A 27,447-nucleotide genomic window follows, 5' to 3' on the forward strand; every position below is an offset into this window, starting at 1 on the left:
AGAACATTTATCAGTGGTAAAGGGTACTGATTCTTTATGGTGATGTCGTTAAGAGCCCTGTAATCAATGCAGGGCCTTAGATCTACTTCTTTCTTCGGAACAAAGAATAAAGGAGAGGCAGCAGGCGATTGAGATGGCCGTATAAAACCCATATCAAGAGCTTTATCGATGTATTCTTTCAAGACAACATCTTCTTTGGGAGTTAAAGAATAGACTCGACCAGTAGGGATTTTAGCTCCAGGAATTAGTTCAATTGGACAGTCATACTGCCTATGTGGAGGCAGCTGTTCTGCCTGGCCTTTGTCAAACACATCAGCAAAATCTGTATATTCACTTGGTATATGTGTACCACTCTGATGTACAACACTAATAGTGGAAATTCCCTCCATAGAGGCCAAAATATGTGATTTATTTGACACCTCCTGACTGGTAAAGCAATGTTCATTGCAAAAAACGGAAGGATATTGGATCAATACCGTAACCCAGTCAATAGCGGGATTATAAAGAGTCAACCAAGCAAGTCCAGTTGATATTTTGTACTGAGGAGCCGCAATGACATCGAAGACTATTTCCTCTGAATGACCATTTAATAAAGTCATCTGAATAGGTACAGTCTCCTGAGTTACCATACCGGAAATCAAGACCGATCCATCCACAGTATTAACTGTTTCAGGTTTGTTCTTGTCTAGAAGGGGTATAGAACATTTCTTGGCATATGTGATATCGATGTAATTATTAGTGGCTTCAGAATCAACCATAGCCTTGGAAACCAATTCTTGATCATCAAAACGTAAAGTAATGTCAGGGATGGCACTCTATTAGAAGTGGCACAGGACACCCAAAAAGGGTTTGGGTGGTTGTGCCTAAATAAAGTGGACAGAGAAGCACACACACAGCTGAAAGGAAAGAGAAGGAAGAGTAGGCAAGAGTAGCAAGGAAAAGGTACAGAATGAATTCCCTCTTGGGGTGTATGCAGATATAGGAAAAGAGTATTCCACCAACCTTAGGAAATACTCAAGCCTTCTGCACAGTTTGCTATAACAGTGGCCCACGCTGTTTGCTCATGGCTTGGAACAGCAGCTATGGGTGTCTGTAATGTAGAAACGAGACAAGGGAAGGGGCAGAGGTTGACTGATGGGAACCAACAGACAAGCTCTGTACAAAAGGGTCTACAAACAGGACAAGAGAAGATACTTACAGACAAATCCAGGAAAAGGAGGTTGATAGCAAACTAGCAGAAGGAAATGAAGGGAAAGTCGTGTAACAGGATAGGATAGCAGAGGACAATAAGGAACAAGGTTGAGAGCTCAGAGGAGCAGGAAAGCAATGAGCAAGCCCACAGGAGCAGGGCTGTAAGGTAGAGAGCCCAGAGGAAAAGGGCTTAGGGCAGCAGAGTAAAGCAGGCTGCACGGCAAGGAACCCAGAAGGGCCGGGCAGCAAGGAGTGGGCCCTGAGGGGCAGGGCCGCTGACCGTAGAAGGTTGCAGAGGACTGTAGAGGGCTGCTAGGCCGAGAACCCAGCGGAAAAAGGTAGGTAGTAGGCAGCGGAGCGTGATAAGCTGCAAAGTAGGAAGCCCAGAGGACAAGGGCTATAGGCAGCCGGAGTGAGGCAGGCTGCAGAGCAGGGAGCCCAGAGGACAAGGGCTGTAGGCAGCCGGAGTGAGGCAGGCTGCAGAGCAGGGAGCCCAGAGGACAAGGGCTGAAGGCAGCCGGAGTGAGGCAGGCTGCAGAGCAGGGAGCCCAGAGGACAAGGGCTGAAGGCAGCCGGAGTGAGGCAGGCTGCAGGGCAGGGAGCCCAGAGGACAAGGGCTGAAGGAAGCCGGAGTGAGGCAGGCTGCAGATCAGGGAGCCCAGAGGACAAGGGCCGAGGCTGGAAAGCAGCAGAGCGTGATCAGCTGCAATGTAGAGAGCCCGGCTGGGCAAGGGCGGAGGCTGAAAGGCAGCAGAGCGTGATCGGCTGCAATGTGGAGAGCCCGGCAGGGCAAGGGCGAAGGCTGGAAGGCAGCAGAGCGTGATCGGCTGCAATGTGGAGAGCCCGGCAGGGCAAGGGCGGAGGCTGGAAGGCAGCAGAGCGTGATCAGCTGCAATGTGGAGAGCCCGGCAGGGCAAGGGCGGAGGCTGGAAGAGCAGGGCTGAGGCAGGGAGCCCAAAAGGCTAGGGCTGTAGGCAGCAGGGTGTAGCAGGCCCATGGCGCAGGCATGACAAGTAATCTCAACAGCTATAGGTGCGTACGCTGGAATGGTATCGGAGTCTGATGTAACACTCGACATAGGGACTCCTGCTACTATCGAGTTTTGGCGTTTCCCGAAGGCTTAACTGGTTTTTTAGGACATGCCGCCAGTAAATGCTCAGATGAACCGCAATACATACATAAATTGTTTTTTCTTCGGTTCTCGCTTTCTGCTCTAGACAACCGGCTTCTCACAGCACCAATTTGCATTGGTTCAGGATCATTCGAAGAAGCTGCCGGTGCCTCAGAACGAACAGGTGCCTGCAGGAAAGGTTTTCTCTCTCCTTTGCGAGCATTTCTTCGGGCATCAATTTGTAGAATCAAATCCAGAAATTCTGAGAAACCTGTAGGAACCACTGGGACCGTGGACAAGGCGTCTTTGAGTTCTTCTGAAAGACCCTTGTAGAAAACAGCCGTCTTCTTGTCTTCAGGCCATTGGGTTTCGGCTGTTAATTGGTTGAATCGGGCGATGTAAGCCAACAGAGGTTGACTGCTTGTTGTAGACTCAGCAACTCCAGATCTGTGGTTTGAGTAGCGTAGCACATATCAAAGACTTTACTCATAGCAGCCAGAAGATCATCGCAATCATACAACAAGAGGCTATTTGATTCCAATAAAGGATTAGCCCAAGCAGCAGCTGTACCACTCAAATGGGAAAGCACGAATGCTGCTTTAGTAGTTAGGTCGGGAAACGAATTTGGCCGGCAAAGGAAATGGAGTCGGCACTGATAAACAAAAGTTCTATAGGTTTTAGGATCACCTATGAACCTTTCCGGGGGAGCCAAGGGGAAACTGTGTTGGCATATCCACCTTAAAGGTTTCCTGTGATAATGATGGTGCCGTAGTCCCAGATCCAGATGCAGATGCAGTGACTACTGGAACCTGTGCTCCCTGAGGAGTGGCATGCATGGCATCTTGCATAACATCCATTCGATGCCGTACCCTCCATGGCTTATGATTCTGTCGTAAATCACCAATGTATCAATTGAAAAGGATACAATTGGTAGGGCTCTTCCGGATCCTTGTTCACACGACTTGATAGTAGGGAAGTCAAATTAGACCTTCCAAATGATACAACTCTCTGACTGATGAAACAGGCAGAGAGATGGATCAGTGGAAAGGGCGTGGGTATTGTATCGGAAGTCAGCCTAGGATAGATAAAGTATCATAAGAAACTGTCCCAACTCAACTCACTATGATAGCACAGTATTAGCATTAATTCGAAACACTGACCTTATGGCTAGAACTGAAGTATCCAACAAAAGTCTCTTGAAGAAAACCAGGAGTTGAACCAACGACAAAGGAGGGGAAGATTAGTAAGGGAGACTTATCCCGAACGTCACGAGGCTCACGCTAGATACCGGGTTGGTGCACCACAGGATAGCATCCAAAGTACTGTGCACAATCACCTTCCAATAGTTCATGAAATACTTCCTTTCCCACGAAGAACAAAAAATAGAAAGTTCACCTGTTAACTATCACAGGTGCCAAAGGTTCAAAGTAGTTTAGAAATCCATGTGCAGGATTGCACGCGACAGTGTACACGCAGCCTAGGACAGCCGCGCTTGGAGACAGCGTTCACATGTGGATATGAACACGAACAGGATAGCAGAGTACACGCAACCCAGGACAGTCGCGCTTGAAGACAGCGTCCGCATGGAGATTTGGCACGCGAACAGGATACACGCAGCCCAGGACAGCTGCGCTTGGAGACAGCGTTCACGTGTGGATATGAATGAGAACCGGATACACGGCTCCAGGAATTAGCGTGTGGAGGAAAACACGCTACAAAAGGCCAAAGAAGTAGCTGAAGGGAATGCGAGGACGCAGGTCAAGAGTTCAGCTACAAAACGCCAAAAATGTTTTAATCAGAAGCAGCGAACGACGTTTCCACGCTGCTTATGTACGTACTGCCATAACACACGTGACGGAACTAAGTCACGTGAATTTAACGACGTGAAAAATGCAGACATCGTTTTTCTGGCAATGCATCAAACAACCTCCATTTAGAATAGAACGGTCTAGCGGTTCTATGGGCGTAACTCATTCTGTATGGAGAGGTTGTTCCCGGTCCAGAGATATGTCCAGCATACATGACAGCAAAAGACTGACTCGAAAAGAATGCATCCCGATTACAGCCATGGCTCAGTTAGAAGTAGAAGAGAGTAAGATTATGAGCAGGGGACACAAATCGAGTCAGGTTCAAAAGCACAAGAGCTAAAGAGTAACTCAAAGGAGTCTTACTCAGCCCAACCAAAAGGCCCATGGAAGTGGCTCACATCAACTTGGAACAAGAATAGCGGCAAATAGCAGCGCCTAGTGCCGGCCCGAGACCAGCACAACGATTCGACAAGTGGAGCTGAGCGGCCGAAAATTTAAAATATAGTCTGGGATCCTGGAATACGAGAGGCCACGCACACCTAACAGTAGGAGACGTGAACCTAGGCCTATATGACATAGTCTGTTTGCAAGAGACATGGTTGATGGACAAACCTACGCTCGAAGGATTTACTGTGGAAATATCGCCAGCAACTAAGGGCCTCTTAGGCAGACCATCATTGGGTCTGTTAACGACAATCAAAACGGGACTGGGCCAAACGGAACCCAGAAAGTGGAAAGAAGCTTATGAAATGCTTGTGATTCTGACAACATACTCACAAGGGTGCGTGAAGAAGCAAGGCGGCCAGGCAAACCTTCTAGCAATAATAAACTGCTATTGGAACCCGCAACGTATGTCAACAAAAACCTTCTGCTCCAATATGGGAGCAACAATTGATCAGCTGTACGAAGACTTCAACAACATTGAAATCATCATATGTGGAGACTTCAATGCAAAATGCAATGAAGCATCTGAGGCGAAGTCGAGTGACGAACAACGGCCCAGTGGAACTGAAGCAACTAAGGACCGAGGAAAAGCATGGAATGAAGTTATCAGATCAAGAAATATCCAAAATATAGACTCGCTGTTCCCGGAGCAAAATAACATCCCGACTTGGGAACGATTGTCTTCAAAAGCAACATTAGACTACATATTCATCACGGAAGGTCAAACAACAAGCATTGAGAGTTTTAAAGTTCAAAGAACAATATACAGTGACCACATCTTATTGTCTTGTACTTGGCAAGGAAAGAGACCGGTGAAATCGAACTATCACATGGTCACTGAAGTAAATATCCAACAAAAACGCACCCTTTTAACAGAAGCGGACATCCAGAAAAATCAAAAAATCTTGCGACCAGAGAGTCGCTAGTAATTCGTCTAACAAGGCTGACGAAAGACCGAACTATCTGCCATTACTACTGGCATACCAAAAGCCAGGGTAAGGAAAAGTCACCAAACAAGATCACTCAAAGCACGTGTATGACAAAGCAGTGGTTGAACAAAGAAAAGTGGGGCGGAGATTGAGAAGAATGGCCAAGGAAACTAACGCCAAAGAAGATTGGGTGAAATGGCAGTTAGAAGTGAAAAGGTACAACAGCTGGCGGAAACAACATAGAGCAGCACAATACCAAAACGATGCTGAAGAGATGACGAAAAGATTATCGACAAAAAAATCTAGTGAATTCTGGACGCTGATAAAAACCATGAACAATACATCAAGTGTGACGCAGAGCAATGCAGTGTCGGAAGTAAAGTGGATAAACTACCTAACGACAGAATTCGACGGTCCAAAGGCAACCACACCCGTGATGGAGCTCAATCTCAACCCAACTTGGGTTGATGTATCAAACCCTGTGGACATAGAAACGACAATCAGGAAGCTGAAAACATCAAGAGCTCCTGGTCCCGACGGACTGACGAATGTGGACCTCAAATAGTTTCCTAAAGAGTGGTCGGTAGTGATCGGTAAGATCTTTGCGGAATGCAGCAAAAATAAAAGATTCCAGAGACATGGCAGAAAGCAGTCATAGTACCGGTCTACAAGAAGGGTAGTAGAGATGACCCCCAGAGTTACAGGCCGATAGCGTTACTGGATATCATAGGAAAAATAGACGCAGCACACCTGCTCAAACACTTCAGGACCTGGGAAAGAAATGGTCCATCAAAAGACAACCTGCAAACTGGCTTCCAGAAAAATGGCAGCACAACGATTAACATCATGCTAATTAACATCTTGAAAGCCAAAGTGAAGGAAGGAGCGCCCAAGGTGTATTTGGCGTTCGTGGATCTCTCGAAAGCCTTCGACAAGATAGATCGAAACAATCTGTGGTCGAAATTACACGGTTGGAACTGACCAACAAAGGTGCTCGATCCAATAAAAGCTCTCCACTCGCAAACTAAGATAAGAGTTAAGCAAAATCACCAAGGCACTCTATCGGAAGAAATCATGGTAAACAGAGATGTCAAACATGGATGCCCTCTGGCCCCGGCCCTATTTATTGCGTTCTTAGGAGATTACCAGCACTCTGAAGCAAAAATTAGGGCCTTCCTGCCAGAAATTGGTAAAACCATCATCCCAAGACTCTTGTATGCAGATGATGTTATCCTAATAGACCAGACAAAAATCGGGCTGCAAGGCAAACTATCTAATCTGGCGAAATAAAGTGACGATAACCACCTAGAGATAAACAAAGCGAAAACGAAAATGTTGGCAATCGAGAAAGCACCAAATAAACTAACAAAACAAGTGACCTGGTTTCTCGACAATACCAAAATAGAAATGGTAAAAAAACATCAGATATCTCGGAGTCCAAATTGACAGCTCAGGAACAGATAAGACTATGCAAGACATGCTGTGGGACAAAGCCAAACGACTAACCTGGCAAAGGAGAGCAGTCGACAACAAGTTTGGGAAGTTCTCATTAATCCCTGCGATAAACTTTTACAAGACCAAAGTTGTACCAGGCCTGGTGTATGGAATGGAAGCCTCTTTGTATATCCGACGTCCTCTCTGGAACAAACTGGAGGGGCTTGAAAGCAGTTTTAGGCTTGCCTAAGTCGACCTCCATGCTGGCCATCAGACGAGAATTGGGCTTAGTGTCACTAACATCCATGGTCGACCAAAGTGCCATGAGACTCTATAGGAAAATCATCATGGCAGACACATTACCCGTATATAACATCATCAGGGAAGAAATCGAAATCGGTAAATGTGAAGCCCTAAAATAAATGGGCTGAAAACAGAAAAGCTAAGTGAAATAGCCTGCACAGAAAAGGAGCTAAAAGAAAATCCTGACAGAATTAAACAAAAAATGGAGGAGATGGACTGGATACACACGATTGAGAAAGCAGCAGAGAACAAACTCTTAACTCATCTTCCTCTGACTTTTAATAAATTGAAAAAAACCACAAAACTATTGTGCCAAATTTCCGGAAAAAAGGAAGAGAAATCTCTTCATGAAAGCCAGACTAAATCTACTGCTAACACAGGAAATTATAACCATCCAGGGATCGAAGAGCAAAAATGGTTGCCGCCTGTGTAAAAAGGCAGAAGTGATTGAAACACTGAAACATCTGGTGATAGACTGTCCCAAAACCAAACAAAACAGAAGTACTTATCTCCTACCGCTGATAACAAACCTGAGGATGTTACAAGAAGACGAGTTGTGGAACAGATCAATTTCAGGAGAAACCACCAGATGCACGGTGGCCATGGTTAACTTAATTGAACTAGCATTCCAGCAGATCAACCAGGCACCGAGTGCACAGACTCCCCAGGCAAACTGAGACTCAACTAGTGGATTGGGTTGATGAGGGAACCTTCTGACCACCCTTGATAAACCAGAAGGACTCAACAGAGGACTTGGAGAAACCAAGTTGTTCAAAATCTTGATAAAATTCAGGACTTCCTGAATAAAATTCAATTAAATAAAAAAAAAATTAAAAAAGAAAAAAATGAAAATAAATGATTTGTCATGATATATTTAACAGTAATTGTGTGTTTGCTGGGTTAGTTGTATTTTGCACATTCTGTAGTGAATAATGATGCAATTTTAAGGTTAAGGCACACGCTCTGGCCAAGTGGGATGCCTAGAGAATGCAAGAAATGCTACTTAGTTATGATGAATACAACAATTAGTACAGATACAGATGTTCGATATGGAAACTTAAAACCAGAGACACAAATTCTGCGAGTGTCCATGATGGATATGATGTTGGTGAGAATAACCTTGAGACATAAATTGTGTATCCACAATAGGTGGAGTATGGTGAAGTGAGATACAGATTGTGATGTGTGTCCATAATAGCAGTAGCGTGTGACATGAGACACAAATTGTGGCGAGTGTCCTTAACAGATATAATGTTGAACTGGTAATGTGGATTTTGAAACACGAGATAGGTAATGTTCACGAGAGCTGTTTTGTAGAACGAGGTGTTTAATAGAATGTCCACATACGGTTACAGAGAGAAATGTCTGTTATTGACACACCAGAAAGAAATAGCCAGTGTTTTGTTCTGAGGTGTCACAAATGCAAGGCAAACAACTTTGTGAAGGTGTAGAGGAGCAGCCGTATGCCTCTGCAGGAAGTCCCGCCCCCCTACTACCTGTATGTTTTCAGCCTGAAATTGTGCCATGTTTGACACCAGCAGTTGTGACTATTCCACGTCAAATCTTCGAGAAAAGATATCCACCAAGAAAACCCTAACAGATGTATTCTCCGAGGAAATGACAATCTCTTGGAGGAGATCCCCGAAAGAATATGAATAAGAGAGAAGTAGAAGTTGGGGACGTCACAAGAAACTAGCATGACGCACTGAGAAAACTGTCTGAAGAAGAGAATGTATGGACCTTACAGAAACTGATGACAAAGTAAAGAATCAGGTAAACTTTCATATGCGAGACAAGGATTGCACATGTGAAGAGTACTGCAGAAAATGCAAGCCGTTCGATAACTGTACAGATGTAGCAACGCAAGTAGACTAAATGATCATAGAAGCTGGCTATACGTAGTGTATAGACTGCAGGCAGAGTCACCATTATATAGAAGCTGGACATAGGTGTCACAATTTTAGTAAGTTCAAACCCATGAAAAGAAGGGCTAAAAGTTGTGTTGCAGAAAAGAAGTAGCTGGGAGCATGGAAGAACCAGGAAGGGCTGTCTGGTCTCAAGTCTGAAGGCAGCCAAGACCGGTTATCTATTCTTGAAGGCAGAGACCGTGAGAAGCTGAATCATCCCTTGTTAAGGTGCAAAGAAAGAACACCACGAGTGCCAAGTTTTATTAATTCAAGACAATTAAATGCTGCAAAATGGGTCGAATTGCAGTCTCCTGTCACGAGTCAAAGATGAAAATAGAGTTGGCCATGCAGTGACTGAACTATGATAAACGTGTGCCCGTACTCCCGTATATTCCCAGAGATGAGACTACATTGCAAGGCCAAGTTCAAAGACAATCTCCACGGCAGAAGGCATGGGTGATGTGAGATGTTGGGTTAATTGGGGGGGGGAGGTACAATCCAGTCGACCTTCTGGCATCTGGGGTATGAGCTTACGTGCTGTAAGTGAGCTGAATGTTCCGTAAGGGCACAAGCATGCCAACCAATTGTAGAGGGTCATATAAAGAAGGGCCTTATAGTTTGAGAGCCAATGATGTACCATGTTTCTAATAACTGTTGAAGATGATTTGCACAAGGGGAGGGCATGAGTTGTCCACCTGACTGTAGAGACCCAATCACAACCCGACCCCTTATAGAAAGCATACTTAGATGTTCCCCTTGAGCCAACCATAGCCCCCCATAGGTTTTTCTTATTTGCTACATAGTATGACATCAGGTATGACAAAGATTTGCTATAAAAGTATTTTTTTATGAATGCTTTGAGGGAAAGCTGTGCGATGTCCGTTGATGTCTGTTTTAACTCCCTGTTTTAGACAATTGATAATTAAACAGTAAACAAACTGTGCCCTCTTCCTGAGTTGGTTTGATTATTTAGTGTAAAGAGTTACTCTGCATCCCATCCAACTGCATACCTGACAAGGGCCCGAAGTTCAAAGGGTTTTCATAAAATAACATTTTATTACCTCAAAAAGGTTAGATAAATTCTCACTATCCCTACCCTAACAAGGATTTCCCCATCTATCAAAGTAAACTAAAGTAAACACTAACAAAAGGAATATGTCCCTCACACTTGTACATACAACAGATTTAACAAGGCAATAATATATGGCAATGCAAATATAACAAAAATAACAGTTATGTTGAAACCTGATAACAGTTTCTTCTTGTGCCCTGGATGAATTCCCCTTCCATAGATTCAAACAGGATTTTCAAATCAACAGTTCAAAATTAGGAAGTTCCGTCTTGCAACAAAGTTCTAATAAGGTTCTTCTTGCTCCAATAAGTCTCTCACTCGGACTTGATCAACAGTTCAAAATATTCAACAAGTCTTGTCTCTCCACTGGTGGCAGAGAGTTCCACACAACTGCTTCTCAGAAAATAAGTATACTTCCACAGTTCATCAGTATCAACAGAAATGCTTTTGTCAGGATGATTCCGCAACAGTTCACCATGCCCTTTATTGGCATTGCCACCACTACTTCTTCAACACTTTTAACCACATTACTTTAATGCTTTCCACCTGGTCCACTCACCTGCCAGGTCTACCGCTACAAAGTCCCTTGCCCTGGTATACACGCCTGCCAGGAGTAATAAAACTACTAACACTACTACAAGTACTTCTGTGGCACAGTTTACTTCAAACAACTTATAAAGTCTCTGACTTTCCACAACATCAGTTTTTACTACTTCTTCTGGGAAAACATGACACATTTGTGCTATTTTTTGCACACTTTTAATTGCCACATACAATTCAGGTTATGCTCCTCTGCACCTGAATACTTTGTCAGAAGAGCAGCTCTTCTGACACTCTCGTTTTCGCACTCTTATATTAACTAAGTGCTGATAACTGCTTTCGCTCACTCTTGCTCTTCTTTGGCATAGGCAATGCTCGTTTAGGTCAGTTCCCACTATTTTGAAAGGGTTTACAAACCACTTGCTTCTTAATTGCCCTCTCTTTGGCAATTTTGGTTCTTTTAAAACTTGCTTTGCTATTGCCTTTTTTTTGGCTTTGGCAACAACAGTTTATATTGGCCTCTTGCAATAGTGCCCTCTCCTGTCATTGGCAATTACTCTGACCCCCATAAGCATAATTACACCTTTCTGGCTGGTTTGCCAAGTTTTTATTCTGCCACTTTCTTTTCTGTGCGTCAGCCCGGTATTCAAAATGATTATTATTCTGCTTTACATCGGCACAGTATTCAATTTGCTTATTGTTCGGCCCCTACACTCTTTGCATCAGTTTGGTATTGAAAGTACCCACACCTGGCCAACGGGCGATCACGGAGTGCTCCGGGGTCACAATATGCTAATGAACTCAATGGGGTCTTGTGTGCGTATCCGTTCGCTCCGCTACTTCTGGATCATTCTTGGCGACCTTAATCTGGGACACCAATGACCCTAATGATCCTGCAGCCCTTGACCTCGCTAACACCTTAACAGATTTAGGTCTCACACACCACATTCAGGAACCCACCCACACTAAAGGGCGGTCCCTAGACTGGATCAGTGACACCAATTGCAACATTAGCGTTCTCTCCAACACCCCTTGCATTTGGTCTGACCACCACGTCATCATGTTTAGTATCAAAGCAGCCTCTCCACCCATGCCTTTGATCGCCCCAGCGACCCTCACTAGAAATAAAAAGATTACGACAGAAAAATTACTCCCCCTCATCCTTCCAACATTAAACAATGCTCCTGACACTTGCTCAGACCCCTCTAGCCTAGCCGACCTGTACAACCAGTCAGTGCTTGCAGCTATCAACTCTATTGCTCCGCTCAAACGGAGGAAACCCAAACAACAAGCTCACCTTAACTCGTGGTTCACTCCCCAGCTTAGAGTGTTACGTAAAGAGAAACGCATCGCTGAGTCACGCTGGAGAAGTCACCATTCTGACGCCCACAAGGATGGTCTTCTGATAGCCACCCTTAATTATAAAGAAGCCGTATTCCAGTCTAACCTTAAAAGATTCTTACAACAACCGCATTATGTCTGCCAAGTCTAATACCAAGCAGCCCCCCGACTCCTGTACCAAAGACAGCACGTGGTGCACCAATATTCAGTCAGCACTCCTGGGTAAAATTGCCACCCTCCAATCTAAAATCAGAGCCAGACAGAAATACATACAGCCTGACCAACTACTAACCACACCTACACCCAATACTCTCCCAGCTAATCCTCCTCACAAACATTTTTCCTTCGCCCCGCTCACTACTCTCGAAGCAGAAGGCACCATAAACAATTTAAAACCATCCAATTGCCAAGACGACCCCTGCCCTGCACCTATCATTGAGGAAGCTTCTCATGAACTAGCCCCATTCATCACTGCATTCATAAATGCTTCTTTCAAGACGGGTATTGTCCCGGACAACCTAAAGGATGCATGGGTTATCCCACTCCTCAAAAAATCTTCCCTTGACCCTAACATCCCAACTAATTTCAGACCTATCACTACAGTCCCATTCCTGCTCAAGATCCTGGCACGGAATCTGCTCTGATCGACCTGAAAACCCAAATGGAGTCGCTAAAGGACAAAGGGAAGCTAGCTCTTCTCCTCCTCCATGATCTCTCCGCGGCTTTCGATTTGGTCAATCACCAAATACTCTGCCAGCATCTAAAATCTGCAGCACATTTCTCTGACTCTGCCAATGCCTGGATCCACTCTTTCCTGAGCAACAGATCCATGAGGGTCTTCTCCCCCATGGCCTCGGCGGATCCCTCTCCTATTCATTGTGGTGTGCCCCAAGGCTCGTGTGTATCCTCCACTTTGTATAACATTTTCACCAAGCTCCTCTTTTATGTGCTTGACTATCTGGGTGTCTCCTATACCAACTACGAGGATGACACCCAGATACTCATCCCTATCACGGGAGACTACACAGCCGACACCAAAGCCCTTAACGATGTTTACCTGGTTATCCAGGCCTGGATGGCACATCACGAACTCTGCCTCAACGATAAGACTGAGCTCCTCCTCCTAGGTTCAAATCATTGGCTTAACAAACTAGACCAAACTTACAAGTCCTTCATTATTGACGGCAACGATATTAAAGTCTCCAAAGACACTAAGACTCTAGGCGTCTACCTCCTCAGAGGTATTCTTCCCTTCCTCTCCTTCCCCCAGAAGCTCACTGTCTCCCGAGCCCTGGTTCTCTCAAGGCTGGACTACTGCAACAGCCTCTATCTTAATCTGCCTGCCTCCACTCTCCGCCCTCTGCAACTTATCCAGAACAGAACTGCGAGACTTGTCCTTGGCCTCAAGCCCAGGGACCGTATCTCTCCAGGACTGAAATCTCTTCACTGGATCCCAGTGGCTGCGAGGATTAAGTTCAAAACCCTCTGCATTGTCCACAAGGCCTTCTGGGGCCTGGGGCCTAAATACCTTCAACTCTCTCTTCCTAAATATCTTCCTTCACGAGCCCTTCGCTCATCCGTCTCCAACTCCCTCATGGGCAGCCGCTTCTCTAAGCAACGAGCTGGGGGTAGATCTCTCTCCGCAGCAGGGGCCTCCCTCTGGAACAGCCTTCCTGCCTCCCTGAAACTTGAGGAGAACCATCTCCGGTTCCGGAAGCACCTCAAAACCTTCCTCTTTGCTTCTGCCTTCTCTCTCCCTCTCCCCTGCTAAACCTTCTTAACTCCCCACTGAATTCTGCACTATACCTGCATCTGGGCCACTCTCAGCGACCTCGGTCCAGGGCCCAGCCACTCTCCACTTGCACTGCCTCCCTGGCCGCCCCTGCACTGTGGGACTGTCACTGTATCCCTACAGCCCCCTTCCCAGCACTTCCCTGCACTTACCTCGCACTTGCCACCAGCTGGCCCTTTTTATTTATCATTTATTATTTATGTTTTATTACGCTACTTACCTTGTACTGCACTTTCCCCCCACCTCCTCCCCCTGCACTTTCTCCTTTTCCCCTTACCTCTGCACTTGCGCGATCTGAATGACACCTGGCCTAGTAGGATCGTTTGTCTGTCTTCCCCTTGTTTCCCTCCCTCCCTGCCTCGTCGCGCCTTGAAACACTTGTGTATAGGCGCGTTACAAATACCATATCATATCATATCATATACCTCGCCTCTACGCTCTCTGAATAGACAAACAAATGCAGTTAGGTCAGCCTCGGCCTATACTTGCAAACTTATCACTGCCTGTAGACCCTTCCTAAACTCTACCAACTGCAACCCCCTCGCCAGAACTCTTGTCATGGCCAAAATCGACTACTGTAGTGCTCTCTACCTAGGGACCAGTCAGTCTAACCTTAATAAACTGCAAACTGTACAAAACAATGCCATTAGGGCAGCCTTAAACATCCCGAGACGCTCCCATATATCCTCCGCCAGATTGAATTTACGCTGGCTCCCAGTAAAACAAAGAATTGCACTCAAAACCCTCACCTTGACTCACAAATGCCTGGGTAACAACGCCCCACCTTACTTAATTGCTCGCTTCACACTCCACACATCCACTCGACCCATTAGAGCAGCCCAAACTCACAGCCTCACCGTGCCTTGATGCAAACTCCATAAAGCCGGTGGAGTGAGCTTCCCTGTCCTAGCGTCTAAACTCTGGAACACCCTGCCTACGCCTATTAGAACTGAACCTTCATTCCACCTCTTCAAGAACAATGCTAAAACGTGGCTATTCGCCCAAGATTTATGAGACCCCTACACAAACTAATCTCCCTGTGTGGTACTGGATATGTATATACATCTCTCTTTGCTCTGTACTTGTATTTACTATGTTAATGATACCCTTCGGTATATGTACATATTCTGTATATACTGTAACTTACTTGCAACTACTGTCTACTGTAACATGTTTAAGAGTATGCGCCCGTTTGCCCATGGGCCTGGTTTCTGTGCTTTATAAATAAAATAAAATAAAATCCTGCTTATTCTGCTTCGCTCGGCCTGACAAACTGCTTCTTTCTGTTTTGCAGTTCAAAGATTTGTATTGCATTTTTTAAACAGAGAATTCAGTAGTCATTACACATCTATTGCCAAAGCCTTCAGAGGGAAACATAAGGTCACTGTGGCCCACACGGGTCAGAAAAGGTTCATTCCTCACTCCAAGGGCTCTCCGGTGCTCGCCTGCCACTGGAGGCTGCCTTGCAAAGGGGAAAGCTTCTAAAATTCACGCTTCCCACCGCGCGACCTCTGCAGCTACGGTCTTCAGGGGGAAAGCTTTTAAAAATGCTTTCCGCTGTGCAACCTCTGCATTTAAGATCTCTGAAGGTAGTGAACCCTCTCAGAACCTGTATCTGTTTGGAAAACAACGGTGGCTCCAGCATCTCTTCTCTGCTTCAACTGCAATTGCAATGTGGAGTTACTGCAATCACTCCACCTCCCACTACTACTCTCTATGGCCTGCACCCAAGGGGGCCTTTTATGCCTCAGAGTCTCCCTCGGCTGTGGGTCATTAACACTATTAGGCTGCAACCTGCCGTCCATAGCCTCTGCATACCTCTTCTTTGTCCCAGAACCGTGGACATTGTGGGACCTGAAATCCCCTATTTTCAAATTCCCCTTTTCCACAGTATCAATTTTACAATAGGCCACTAGGATGAAGGTCTATGGGAAAGTTATTGGGGTTCCCATTCTTCCTGACCTGTTCCCCCCCGCCGATCCTCCCGCAGATCACCAACCCCAGGGTCAGGAACAGTCTGCCTTTCCCTGGCCACATGAGAAGGGTCCCAGGCCAGGTTTTCTGGGGGAATCATCTCCGATTCATCACAATGTTCAGTGATGTCAACAAGAGTTTTGTGAAGTTTGAAAGAGCATGGTTATGCTGTGAGGTTTTAGAGTTGGCACGCTGCAAGATACTGCTTTTTAGTTGACAATGGATATATATAGTGACTCAGGAAGTTTGGGGTCACAGGTTTGAATATCAATATTCAGATGTTTCTTCACTTACATTTTTCTACATTTACTCACAAGCATGTGAGTGCATAGCGGCTTGTGTATTGCTTTTCGTGCTACTCCTTTTGTAGCTGCATGTGCTCTTTGTGATGCAAGTACCTTTTCTATTACCCTCTATTCTTTTAGGAGTTTTCTTTTAGGAGAAGGGATGGTCGTTGGTTTGACACATTGTTCCATATGGTCTGAGGTTTTTGTTTTCTAATTTTTTTAGGGGTGCCATATGATTATGTTTTGGCCAGTGAGAATGCTCAGAATTGGGTTTGCCAGGAAGTCTTAGGTGCAGCAGACCTGAGGCTAGCGAGTGGCAGTCCGTAGCAGAAGGAGTTAACAGTTTATTTTGTTTGTAATAGAGATGTTCTTTTGCTCACTTTAGAGCAGGTTGGTGCTCAGGGGTGGCAGTCCTAGACCCTGGAGTGGCAGGCCAGTGTAAAAGGAGATACTGCTTATTTTCAGAAGGTTGTGATCCTGGCATGCATAGGTGTGGCATAATGACAATCTTGATTTGTTAATTTTCAAAGAAGGAGATGCGTTGTGACTAGGTATGTATGTGTGCTGAGTGCATGCGTAGCAAGGCCAAGTGGAACGTGATGATGTGGGTGGAACCTGAGGAGTGCTCTTGGCTCCAGGAGTGTCCGTTGGGACTTGTAGCAAGAGAAGGAACCAGGAAGGAAGCTTATGTGCTGCAACTAAGAATAAAGAAGCTTTCCTTGTTCATACATACCTGGGTCGATCTGATTCCTGCTCTGTAGTATCTGCCTGCAATGTGTGTACCATTGTAGGCAGTGGAATGTATAGATGTCATTTGGAATCTCATGGTACATCAGAGTTCCAATAATGTCAGTTATGGATTCAGGATGGGAGAACTGATCTGAGAGGATGTATACTGTTAAGCTCCTACCTCCCTTCTCCCAACTTGCCCTGTAACTTACAATAAACCACCTTACTTTTATATACTCAAGCCTCCAGCGTCATCCAGGTTTCCTGGTGACATCCAGTATCTTTAAATATTACAAGTCTGCTCCAAGTTCATTCTTACCTGGCCCATAGTACATCAATTTGAATTAGGCAAGTCCCCTATTATGTGGTACCATGTCAGTTGTATTTGTATTTTTTAACTGACCATACAAATTCCTGTGCACTGCCACGTTATTTTTGAATGCCAGCAGACATGCTTTCAAGTGCCTTTGCAGCTGTTCAAGTGGTTGAGAATACAGTTTCACTTGTAAGCGAGTGACTTTACACTTATATTCACAAAAATGATTTCCCCTTCTAATTCCCTCCCCCATCCCTTCCAAACACCCACCCCATTTTTCCCGTTTTTCCTTCCCCCCCACCTCTTTTTTGAGCAATTAAATGCTCTGCACCATTTATTTTTAAACATTTAAGTCCAGAGCAAAATCTTGGTCTTCACAGGCTTCCCAGTTGGTAGCCAATTGCTGATTTATAAGTGGTGCAGATCCACTTACTTTTCCCAGCTTTTTGAATTCAAGACTTGTCCTCTTTTGGTAAATATCCCTTTGAGATGTTACCTTTGTTATGTAACTCATCACCTCTTCTCTGTTCATTTTTCACATTGCTTTTATATTTTCATGTAGATTTTTTTGAGAACACCCAGAATCCTTCTGCCCCTGACGAAAATCTCTTAACAAACACAGGGATTGAAACATGTAGGGCCGATTTTCTTTTACATTATAAGGATTGCTCACACGTCCTTTTTCTTCTAAAAATAGAAAGGTGGGTTGCCTTAACTGTTATATACATTCATGCGTATATTCATGTGCACAAAGAGGGCGTTTTCTTGTTCGGATTGTGTTTCTTCATATCTTTATTTAAATTAAATGCATCTTTGGACGGAAAGGTGTAAAGGTTTTGGAGATGTGTTCTACGTCTGATGCAAATTCTTTGCAAATACTTTTTTCCGAAAAATAGCGGTTGATAGTCGAGTGGCGAGGCCACTTATGTTTTTTCGTTTACAATATCCATGATGCACTCCCACCCATACACCCCCGAGACTAGCCTTGTATGTCCTTTTGGGTGGGGTGAAGTTGCCAGCCCTAAACAGCAATACACACAAGTCCTGCCATCTGCAGTCGTTACTGAAAACCAGTTGAATTAGAAGACATCAGATGGGTTTTGGCCAAACTGCAACCATGCCTTGGCGGATACACCATTATGTATCATTTATATAATCAGAGCACCGGGGATAAAGGCACCCCATAGCTTGGATTAGTGTGGGTTCCAGAAGGCGGTTTGTCAGGAATGTACATGTTTTACGCTGCAGAGCTATCAAGCTTCCCGTGGCCGTGCATAAGAAGGCCATCTAGTCTTGTTTTCCCTGTGAATTCTGGGACATGTAGTTTAACTTTGACATTGAAAGCTAGGAAAACTACAAATCCCAGAATACCAAGCACAGCCAGGGTAAACTCAAGAGCACTGCGTTGTTGCTTCCATGTTAAACAACACAGAAGCTACTGGGATAGCAAACAAAATGCATTACTTCATGAAAGCGATGACTGATTAGCAGGGTATGGAGACCAGCCTCACTAGATCATGGCAGCAGCCGTGACCTTGCGAGACAGGACCCGAGCGGGAGAGATGCAATAGGAGCCACCAGGAGACAAAGAGGCTTCTCCCCAGCGCTCCCCTTGTGGCAGGCCTGCACCTGCCATCATACTATAAATTGTGACTTTGGAATTCCTCAGCTGTAAGCTTTGATGCAACAGTGAACTAACTGCTGCAAGAGAGTAGGTGGCCGGGCTCTCCCTCTGTGGACGACCGACCGCCCTCATTTAGAAATCTTTTCGACCATCTGCAATTCAGGAGACCCCTGAAGACTCTTCTCCTTTGGGTTACAGTGCCTAGCCTGCCCTGTGCTTTCCCAGAACCAAGATACCTTTGGGTGACAGTGTGCTTTATAAGCTTTGGTAACATAACATATTCCCACAAGAACACTTGCTATCTCACTGCAGGCCTCGTTCCCCCATTGTGTACAAGCAGTTTAATAAACTGCTAAATATCACTCAGCGCATGTCGTCTCTACGCCACCATAACATAATTGTCGACGAGGGTCAAGGAAGGAAGTTGTCCACGTCACATGCAGTCCCCAGGTAGGCCCGTAATACCTTGGTTGCAGTGGGAGCCATTGTTTAATACATACCTGGAGGCCGTGGGTGGCATGGACTATGCTGTGGGGTGGAAAAAGGCGATGTTACTCCATGCCATGTACGTTGAAGAGCAAAGAATATTCACAGGCCTCAAACCCGAGCCAGTGGATGGAGATGATGACGATGTCTTCAAGGAGGCTGTTCGCCGCATTGTCAAGAGGTTCTCGAACAAAGTGAACATTGTAATTACATTGGTTGAAGTTCTGCACCACGAAGCAGGAGAATGGGGAACCAGTGGATGATTACATCACCCGCATGAGAGAGTTGGCGGCCCAGTGTGGGTTTGGAGAAAATACAGAGAACATGATCTGTGACATGCTGGTGGTGCATACCAACTGCAGAACATTTCAGCACAGATTCCTTGTGAAGAAAGAGATGAACTTAAGCAAAGCTAATCAGATTGCCTGTGCGGAGGAAGAGACCTTGTGCAGGCGGAAGGAAATGGCGGGTACGGTGCCAACCACTGATGTATCTGCGGTGCAATGGAATGGAATGGAATGGACAGCCCCAGGTGGGACGTTCCTGGTGACAAGGGTGCAAAAAAGAAGGAGCCCCTGAAGTGTCACGAGTGTACCAGCACAAATCACCTCACCAACGACACTGATCTGCGAGGAACAAAGAATGCTCGCACCTTCTGCAGTTTGAGCACATCGCAATTGCCTACAGGTGGAGAGGAAGGAAAGTCACGTACATCGAAGACAAGGGATGCCCAAGTGAGGATGACGAAGGTGCTGATGATAGGCCGACGGTCATCATGGTGAACTGTCTAAGGGCAAGGAGAGAGAAACCACATTGCATAATAACAGTTGATGGAATAGAGACTTAATAATCTTGCCCATTCAAACTTACAAGAACATGGTAGGGCGTCAGGAGGTAGAAGTCAGAAGCACCAAACACAAACCAAGGGTCTTCAGAGGAGCATCAGTCGATCTGATCTGTTGGGCTAAATTAAGGCTAAAATAGAATTCAAAGACAGACAGACCACTAGCAGAGTCTACTTCTCGGAAGAAGGTCCGGCAGTGGGTGGGACGACCAACACAAGCTAAAAATAAGATTGGATCTCAAGACTGAGGATCAAGTGCTTTCGGTGAATACAGGAGAAGCGACAGTGTCGAGGGAAAAGTTTACTGCCCGATTTTCGGAAGAACAAGGGAAAATAAAAAATGGTGTGCTTACAATTCTGGTCAAGCCCAATGCGATACCAGATAAAAACAAGGTGAGGCGGCGGTGCCTGAAACTGCAAGAAGTGCCTTACAGGCCCAACTGGACAAAATGGTCAAGGAAGGTACCATTGAGACAGTGGAGTCATCCGAGTGGCTGAGACCAGTGGTACTCATCAAAAACAGCATTCAAACGAGATGAGATAAGAGTGTATCGATCTGCGGAGCTTGCACTTGGCAGTGTTAACAGAGAGAGTGGCACAAGTTAGGTCTGGACTTTATCGGTCCGTTGGATACCATGGAGCATGACCACAGGTATGGGGTAGTCATAGTAGACTGTCTAAATGGGTGGAGGCAGAATTTGTACCCAACATTACCACAACCACAGTTATTGAAGTTTTTAGTGCAATCTTCCAGAGGGAAGGTTTGCCCACAGAAATAGTAACAGACGATGTCATCCAGCTAGTGTCGAGAGAAATGGAAGAGTTTCTGCGAAAGCACAACATCAGGCAAATCAGAGGCAGCCTCTATCACTCACTGGCAAATGCACCAGTGTAGAGGACCAACAGGTTTATAAAAGGAGCCCTACAACTCGCTGAAGCTTCAGGGATGGATCCCTACAAGACAGCCAAGGAGGCGATAGTGCCTCACTGCTTGACCCCGAACGTGATCACTAATGTGTCGCCTTTTGAACTGCTGAAGTGGAGGAGAGCTGCTTCCACCTCGGTACCCCCGTGGCTAGCCAGAGTGAGGCAGGATGATGCTTACAGACATGAAGGATGAGGTCTGGAGAATACAAAAGAATAAAGACCGAATGAAACTGCAGAGCGACACATTTGAAGGGCAGTCCTAAGAACGGAAGTTGAAGAAGCGGACATAGTGAAAATAACACTGCCACATGAAGATCAAGTAACAGGATCCAAGTAGAGTCAACCCGTAGGAGGTGGCAAGAAAGGGAAGAAATCACATCTACAACCGAGATGGAAAAAAGGCGGAATCTAGAGAGGGTCGCTGTGTTCAAGAGACGCACACCCGAAAGAAAAGAACAATATAGAGAGGAAGCAAGAGAAGAAGATCAAAAACCATGCAGAGAGCAAGAGACAGAACAGTTTGGAGGAGAATGAAGAAATGAGCTGGAACAGAGAGACCACACAAGGAGGAGAGTAGCACAGCTAGACAGTAATATCACCACAGGTCCAAGAAGGAGCAAGAGAAGCAGAGTTCAAAACTCCAAGATCGGCTGCAGAGAGTCGTCCTCAGCGAAAGAAGAGAAGACCCAACCAGGTACCGGGACATAGTGATGGAGTAAGACCAAGCTGCTCGACGATGTGGGGAGCAGCCTCGTAAGATCATAGCAGCCGCCATAACCTCGCAAGCGGCAGAGGCGCCATCGTGAGACAAGGAGGCCTGTCCCCGGTGCTCCTTCTGTGGCAAGAATGCACCTGCCATCATGCCATTAACTGTGACTTTGGACTTCCTCAGCTGTAAGCATTGATGCAGCAGTGAATTAACTGCTGATATTCTCACAAGAACACTTGCTATCTCACTGCAGGGCCTCGTTCCCCCATTGCGAGTACGCAGTTTAATAAACCTATAAATCTCACGCAGTGCCTGCCGTTTCTGCACCACCACAACACAGAGCTATCACTTTCTGAGTTAGAAATGCCAGAATGATTTTGAGCTATAGAAAAGCTCGGGCTTGTGTACCTCAGTAGATAGCATTCTGAAACAGTCATTCACTCTACGGCAACATGATGCAAACACAACGCAAGTTATACCAATTGCAGTGTTACAAGACATGTCACGGGGCCTCTCACACGAAGGAATATGCCGTCACTGCCCCAGCACAGCTTCTCTACAGCGCCTAGCAAATAAAGGATAACTGCCTTTTCAAACAAGCGCTCTGGCGACCACAAACATCATCAGATGTATACATTGTTCCGTTGACCAGCAAGAGGCACATCCAATGTTCCGACCAGCACCCCTTCAACTGTCAATTCAGAACTGTCACCTGTCGCTCTCAGTTGCAATTCCTTCCCCATTCAACGTATTCGGTCAAAATATCACTCCAACAGTGCAAATTAAATAAAGCAGAACAACGTAACAAATAGGTTGCACCTTTTTCTTTACTCTGCACCGGTTCCGCGTCCCTGCTCCACAGAGGCGGACCGGGTTTATTTACTGAGATAATCACAGCATAAAAGTTCTATCCTGCCCCACAGAAAGCGCACGTCTAGTACACCCCAATCAATTCATCCTACTCCTTACTGGTATTCACCGCAAAGCTGGACTTCTAAACGTCCCGGACTTCGCATGGGCGTGACAGATTATCTGACGTGTGAGATGTAGAAAAACCATGCCCAGGTTAGAACTCCTCCTCTCCCACCATAACATCTCGACGGCTTCCTCTGCACCTAACATGGCTGCCGCATAACACCGTGAAGCACCCATGCAGTCTAGTTTTTTTTTAAAAACTAAGTAACGCCGTTTCCCAGAGATAAAAGAACCAATAAGACAACGTTGTGTCTTTGTAATGCTAAACACTGATAAATCATTTTGTAGAGTGAAATGAGCAGACGGACAAGTGCTAATGCAAATTCTTTAGATTCGTATTAATTGTGTTTAGATCTCTACGTTATTTCGATTTAAAAAGACAAACCGAGTGTAGCTGCTAGACGACTCCCAATGGTAAATAACAATTTGTTTCGTATTACACAATGACTGAAAAGACAACGTCGTGTCTTTGCAATGCCGCATAGTAAGTGACTGAATGTTGTTGATAAAGTACACGCCTCATTTAGAGCGACACAACGCTGTTTCAGCATGGCCGCCGCGGTTCGTTTAGAGCTTACGTTGCCCCTTCTTTCATTTCCATAATCGTCTGTCTTTCCACTATGCGACAATTTCCCGCCACGAACTGTCCATGTAGTGAGTGACTTCAGGGTATCAGAAGAAGAAGCAAATAGTGACAATGGGGGATATTCACGATGTGCCGAGGATTCGTGTCAATACCGCTATGCTAGCCCAGTACACTGGGAAACCTGTTTGCTTCCTTGGCCGCGTGCAAAAGGTAAGCCCCAGTCTGGAGCTCTCCTCTGCAAAATGACCGTGAATGCCTACCCATGATTCGTGCCTCTTTTTGATTGTAGTTGTGTTGTTCCCCGTCTGAAATTAATAGACCACATACAGTGTTGCAATAAGTTGAAAAAGGTATTTCCAATAAATAAAGTTCACTCAGCAACTTGTTATATCGATCATTATTTTCTGTCGTCTGCAAAGGCACTACATCATAAATCAGCATTACTGACATGTATCTCTTCCTCTTCCCAGTACATATTTATTCATGGGGTAACAACTTTCATGACAGGAAACTATTTCTAACTTCTTTTTGGTCTCGTCCCCTCTCCCTAAGTAGTGAAACCCCCTCCTCCAATATCCCATAATTTACTTAAAGAATGTCTATTGGTTGTCCTTAATCTATGTATGTCCACCCATGTATTGTGCCCTCGAACTCGTCTCATTGTAAGAAAGTCACAGCTTCCTGTCAAATCTGATTTCTTATCAATTGAACGTTCTTTTGTGAGCATCATAACATTGTTCCTCCCTGTATGTAAATAAATTCCTCAGTTAAAACATTCCCTGGCTTACAGACGGGTATATGCTGCAATTATACTCTTCTTGCTGCAAGGCTTTGAGGGGCATACATGAGAATGGGGGATTCTGCATACTCTGGAGCCACTCTAAACATACCGAGGAATTCTCACATCTCGGAAACCAGACACTCACTAAAATGGCTCAACAACAACCAAAGAATAACTTACAAAACATTGTCCCTCACAAATGCCTCTCCAACCAAGCACCTACATACTTGTCTGACACATCTCCTGCCATACCTCTACGCGACCCATCAGAGCAGCCATGAGGCAATGTGTCAAGATTCCTCGCTTTAGGCAACAACGAGCAGGTGGAGCTAGCTTCCCTGTCCTTGCTGCCAAAACATGGAATGCCCTCCCGCTGGCCTTAAGAGGTGAACCTTCCTACCACCTCTTCCGAAAAAAAAGAAATTGTGGCTCCACAAGCAAGAAGCCAGACTTGCTGTTTAACCACATACGAACACTGCTGTATATTCCTATGTTTAGATTTCCACCCTGCACCACAGATTGATCTTGTCATGCATATGGAAAACTGTACAAACTTTGCCCTACTGGTGTTATTTGTAAACTGTGTTGTTCTACTGTATAGCTGTACATTTTGTAAAATTGATTAACGTCCTTTATAAATTGTCTGCAACATGTAAGATTAGTGCCCAGCTGCCTAAGGGCTTGGAGCGCTTTGTAAACAAACTAAACAAAACAAAGGTTTGTGCCATACATGCCAACATTCGGAAGCGCCTGGGTGTGATATTTTGTCACAGAAAGTGGGAGAAATTAATTTTAGGATTGCATTGTATTAAGAATTATTTCAGGTGGGAGAAAGTGTAAAATGGCAATATTTTTAATGGATAAGAGTTATTTTTAATGGAAAAGAGTCTCACGGGGGGCACTGTTAAGCAGCCGACTAAGATGGCTGCCTAGAATCCTTGCTCCGCACTTGGGCAAGAATATCCTGGTGGCGGTATTGGGCCATTTGACGTGCCGGAAACATTGGAATATATATCCCCAGCTGTGAGGCAGAGACTGGACGTTTTGTGGCAGTGGTGCAGCACTTATGTGTTCGCGGCTGCTGCGGCGGCCTGCCTACTGAAGTGATCGAGGTGCGGCTGGGACTCTTACTGGCGGTGCAGTGTCCCTGGACTGTGTGGAGGCGGTGTGTGGTTGTGTACCAGTCGCACGCTGGTCTACTCCGCTCTGACTGACGGTCTCCTGTGTTGCGGGGGGCCACTAGACACTGTGAGTACAATGATGCACCCGCTTGGAAGCTCCTGACTACCGCGATCAATGCAACAAGCCTCTGGAGCCGGAGACGCGCCCCTCCCTGTGCCGCGGGTCCCTCGTGCTGCTGGATGTGGCGAGTGCTCTGCCCCCGTATGAAACTGAGGCTGCACCCGTTATGCCAGAGCTGAAGGTGCTGTAATGTGCCCGAGTTTTAGGGACGAGTCTGGTGCCGGCTTGCCTCCCCTCCCCTGCGGATTGCCTGTGTGGCACTTATCCTCCTGAGTGTGTGAGGGTTCCCTCCATGTATATCTACATGGATGGTAAAGTGTTAGAAACGGTCGTAAATAGCAAGATTGTGTGCCTTCGCAAGTTATTGAGGAAGCAACATTATGGCTATGCTGAGACGGCACAGGATTCCTACTGTTCATGCAATGCCCCAACAGTAAAATGAACAGTGCTTTAATATTGGCGGTCAGCGCTTTGGTTTGCTTCCCCCCATCATCTGCACTACTAATTGACTATACAGTGCTGAGCTTCTGGGGTGCGTGAAACCACCCCACTGCGTGCCACACAATCTTTTTGAAAAACAATATGATTTGTTCCTAATGTGTGGCTGTGCACTGTAAATAATATCAATGGGAAATGGCCTCATGGCTAGGCTAAATGTGGTATTCCTGTATTGTTGTATTCTTAAGTTCCATAGTTAGAAGTTCTGCCGCTCGCATTGGAATGTTATGGTTTGAAGGGGATTCTAGGTGTGAGAGTTGGAGAAGGAGGAAGCATAGCTAGCGTGTGTAGCAGAGCAGGGCACCGTCAATTGTGAAGTAAATAAACGTTTATATTTACTTACCTGCTTAAGCGAGTTACTACATTTTGGCGACGAGGACGGCGGCATCCTGTAGACCCACGGAAGCTCCGTAGAAGGAGCCTGGACCACAGCGATCGTAACGCTCCGAGCCGACTTCGTGTAAGTTGGCTTGTGCTGCCACTGCCTGTAAAGCAGCGCTTCAGAGAGCAGTCGCTCCGAACTGACGTGTGCCCCACGTTGGTTTGTGCTGGGTTCACGTTGCGGGTGAACTGAGAGCTGATGCTCCGAACCAACGCCTGACGCTGTGTTGGTTCGTGCAGACATTTATTTGCCTGCGCCCCCTGTTGGTCCAGATCAAAAATGACAAGCGCTGTGTCAGTCGGCCTGTCAAAATAAAAGTGCACGACGCACACGCTACTCCAATCGGACTGGATGAGGAATAGACAGTAGAGCCCCCACCCTCCTATATTGATTGATGTGAACAAATCAATCACAAGACTTTACACAAACAAGAAGGTATATTCAAAGTTAATTGTTGACAAGTGGCACTACATAGAATGCAAGGCATTAGCATTCAACCTCCGGCAAGCTTTCTCCCAACCCTAGGGCAACCAGTAGTCAATTTGCCAGAATGGAAGGAGTTTTGGCTGAACTATGTGCAGTTTACCAGGAAAGCCTTACACCGCACAAGAAAAAGTTGTTACTCCTTCATGCATTGGGGTTGGAGGGGCAAAGAAAATACAGGGAATTACCGGACTTGCCAGTGGATGAGGCCGGAGATGCGGATGACCATGAAAAGACTATAAGGCAATTAGACAAATATTACACACCAGAAACAAATGTAGCAATAAATCGGTACAAGTTCTATACCAGGACTCAAAAGGAGCACGAATCAATTGACGATTACGTGTCAGTTTTAAGGGTATTATTTAGCACTTGCCGTTTTAGCAATGGAATCACCTTAGATGAACTCATAAGAGATCAAATCATAATACATACTAAGGACAGTCTAGTCCAAGATGGACTACGGATGGTAGGAAATCCTTCACTGCCAGAAACTATAGCTATTGCCAGACGAATTGAACACAGCCATTTATGTTCAAAGGAAATGAAAAATAAAAAGCAAGAAGCTGCTCAAAGTTTGCAACAGCAAAACGATAAGTCGTCGGGAGACTCTGGAGAGCAAGGAATGGTCAACACGTTGAGGACGAAGGAACGTGAGGAGAACAATACTGTAAAAAACAGTAGGCCAAGAGGTTATGAAAACAAAGGGCAATCATCTAAAGGAAGGAACTG

The 27,447-nt window shown here is 45.6% G+C and overlaps 2 protein-coding genes across 4 annotated transcripts in view; one reads left to right on the forward strand and one right to left on the reverse strand.

Annotated features, from left to right (window-relative positions):
• The window catches only part of UMAD1 (UBAP1-MVB12-associated (UMA) domain containing 1), a 337,949-nt gene extending 315,067 nt beyond the window's left edge, over nucleotides 1-22,882 (reverse strand). The window contains exon 1 of one of the 3 annotated variants that reach the window (XM_069648523.1): nucleotides 22,748-22,882. The gene's annotated coding sequence lies outside the window, so the exon portion shown is untranslated. The other 2 variants (XM_069648521.1, XM_069648522.1) reach the window with 2 other exon arrangements.
• A 394-nt stretch (nucleotides 22,883-23,276) lies between these two features.
• RPA3 (replication protein A3) overlaps nucleotides 23,277-27,447 on the forward strand; it is a 141,142-nt gene continuing 136,971 nt past the window's right edge. Inside the window, exon 1 of the mRNA XM_069648525.1 lies at nucleotides 23,277-23,539. Coding sequence (XP_069504626.1) covers nucleotides 23,441-23,539 — 99 coding nt within the window. The 5' untranslated portion in view covers nucleotides 23,277-23,440. The remainder of the gene's footprint in view (nucleotides 23,540-27,447) is intronic.

This window comes from Ambystoma mexicanum, chromosome 2q, assembly GCF_040938575.1.
Source record: "Ambystoma mexicanum isolate Mex_15411 chromosome 2q, UKY_AmexF1_1, whole genome shotgun sequence".
Classification (NCBI taxonomy): Eukaryota; Metazoa; Chordata; class Amphibia; order Caudata; family Ambystomatidae; genus Ambystoma; species Ambystoma mexicanum.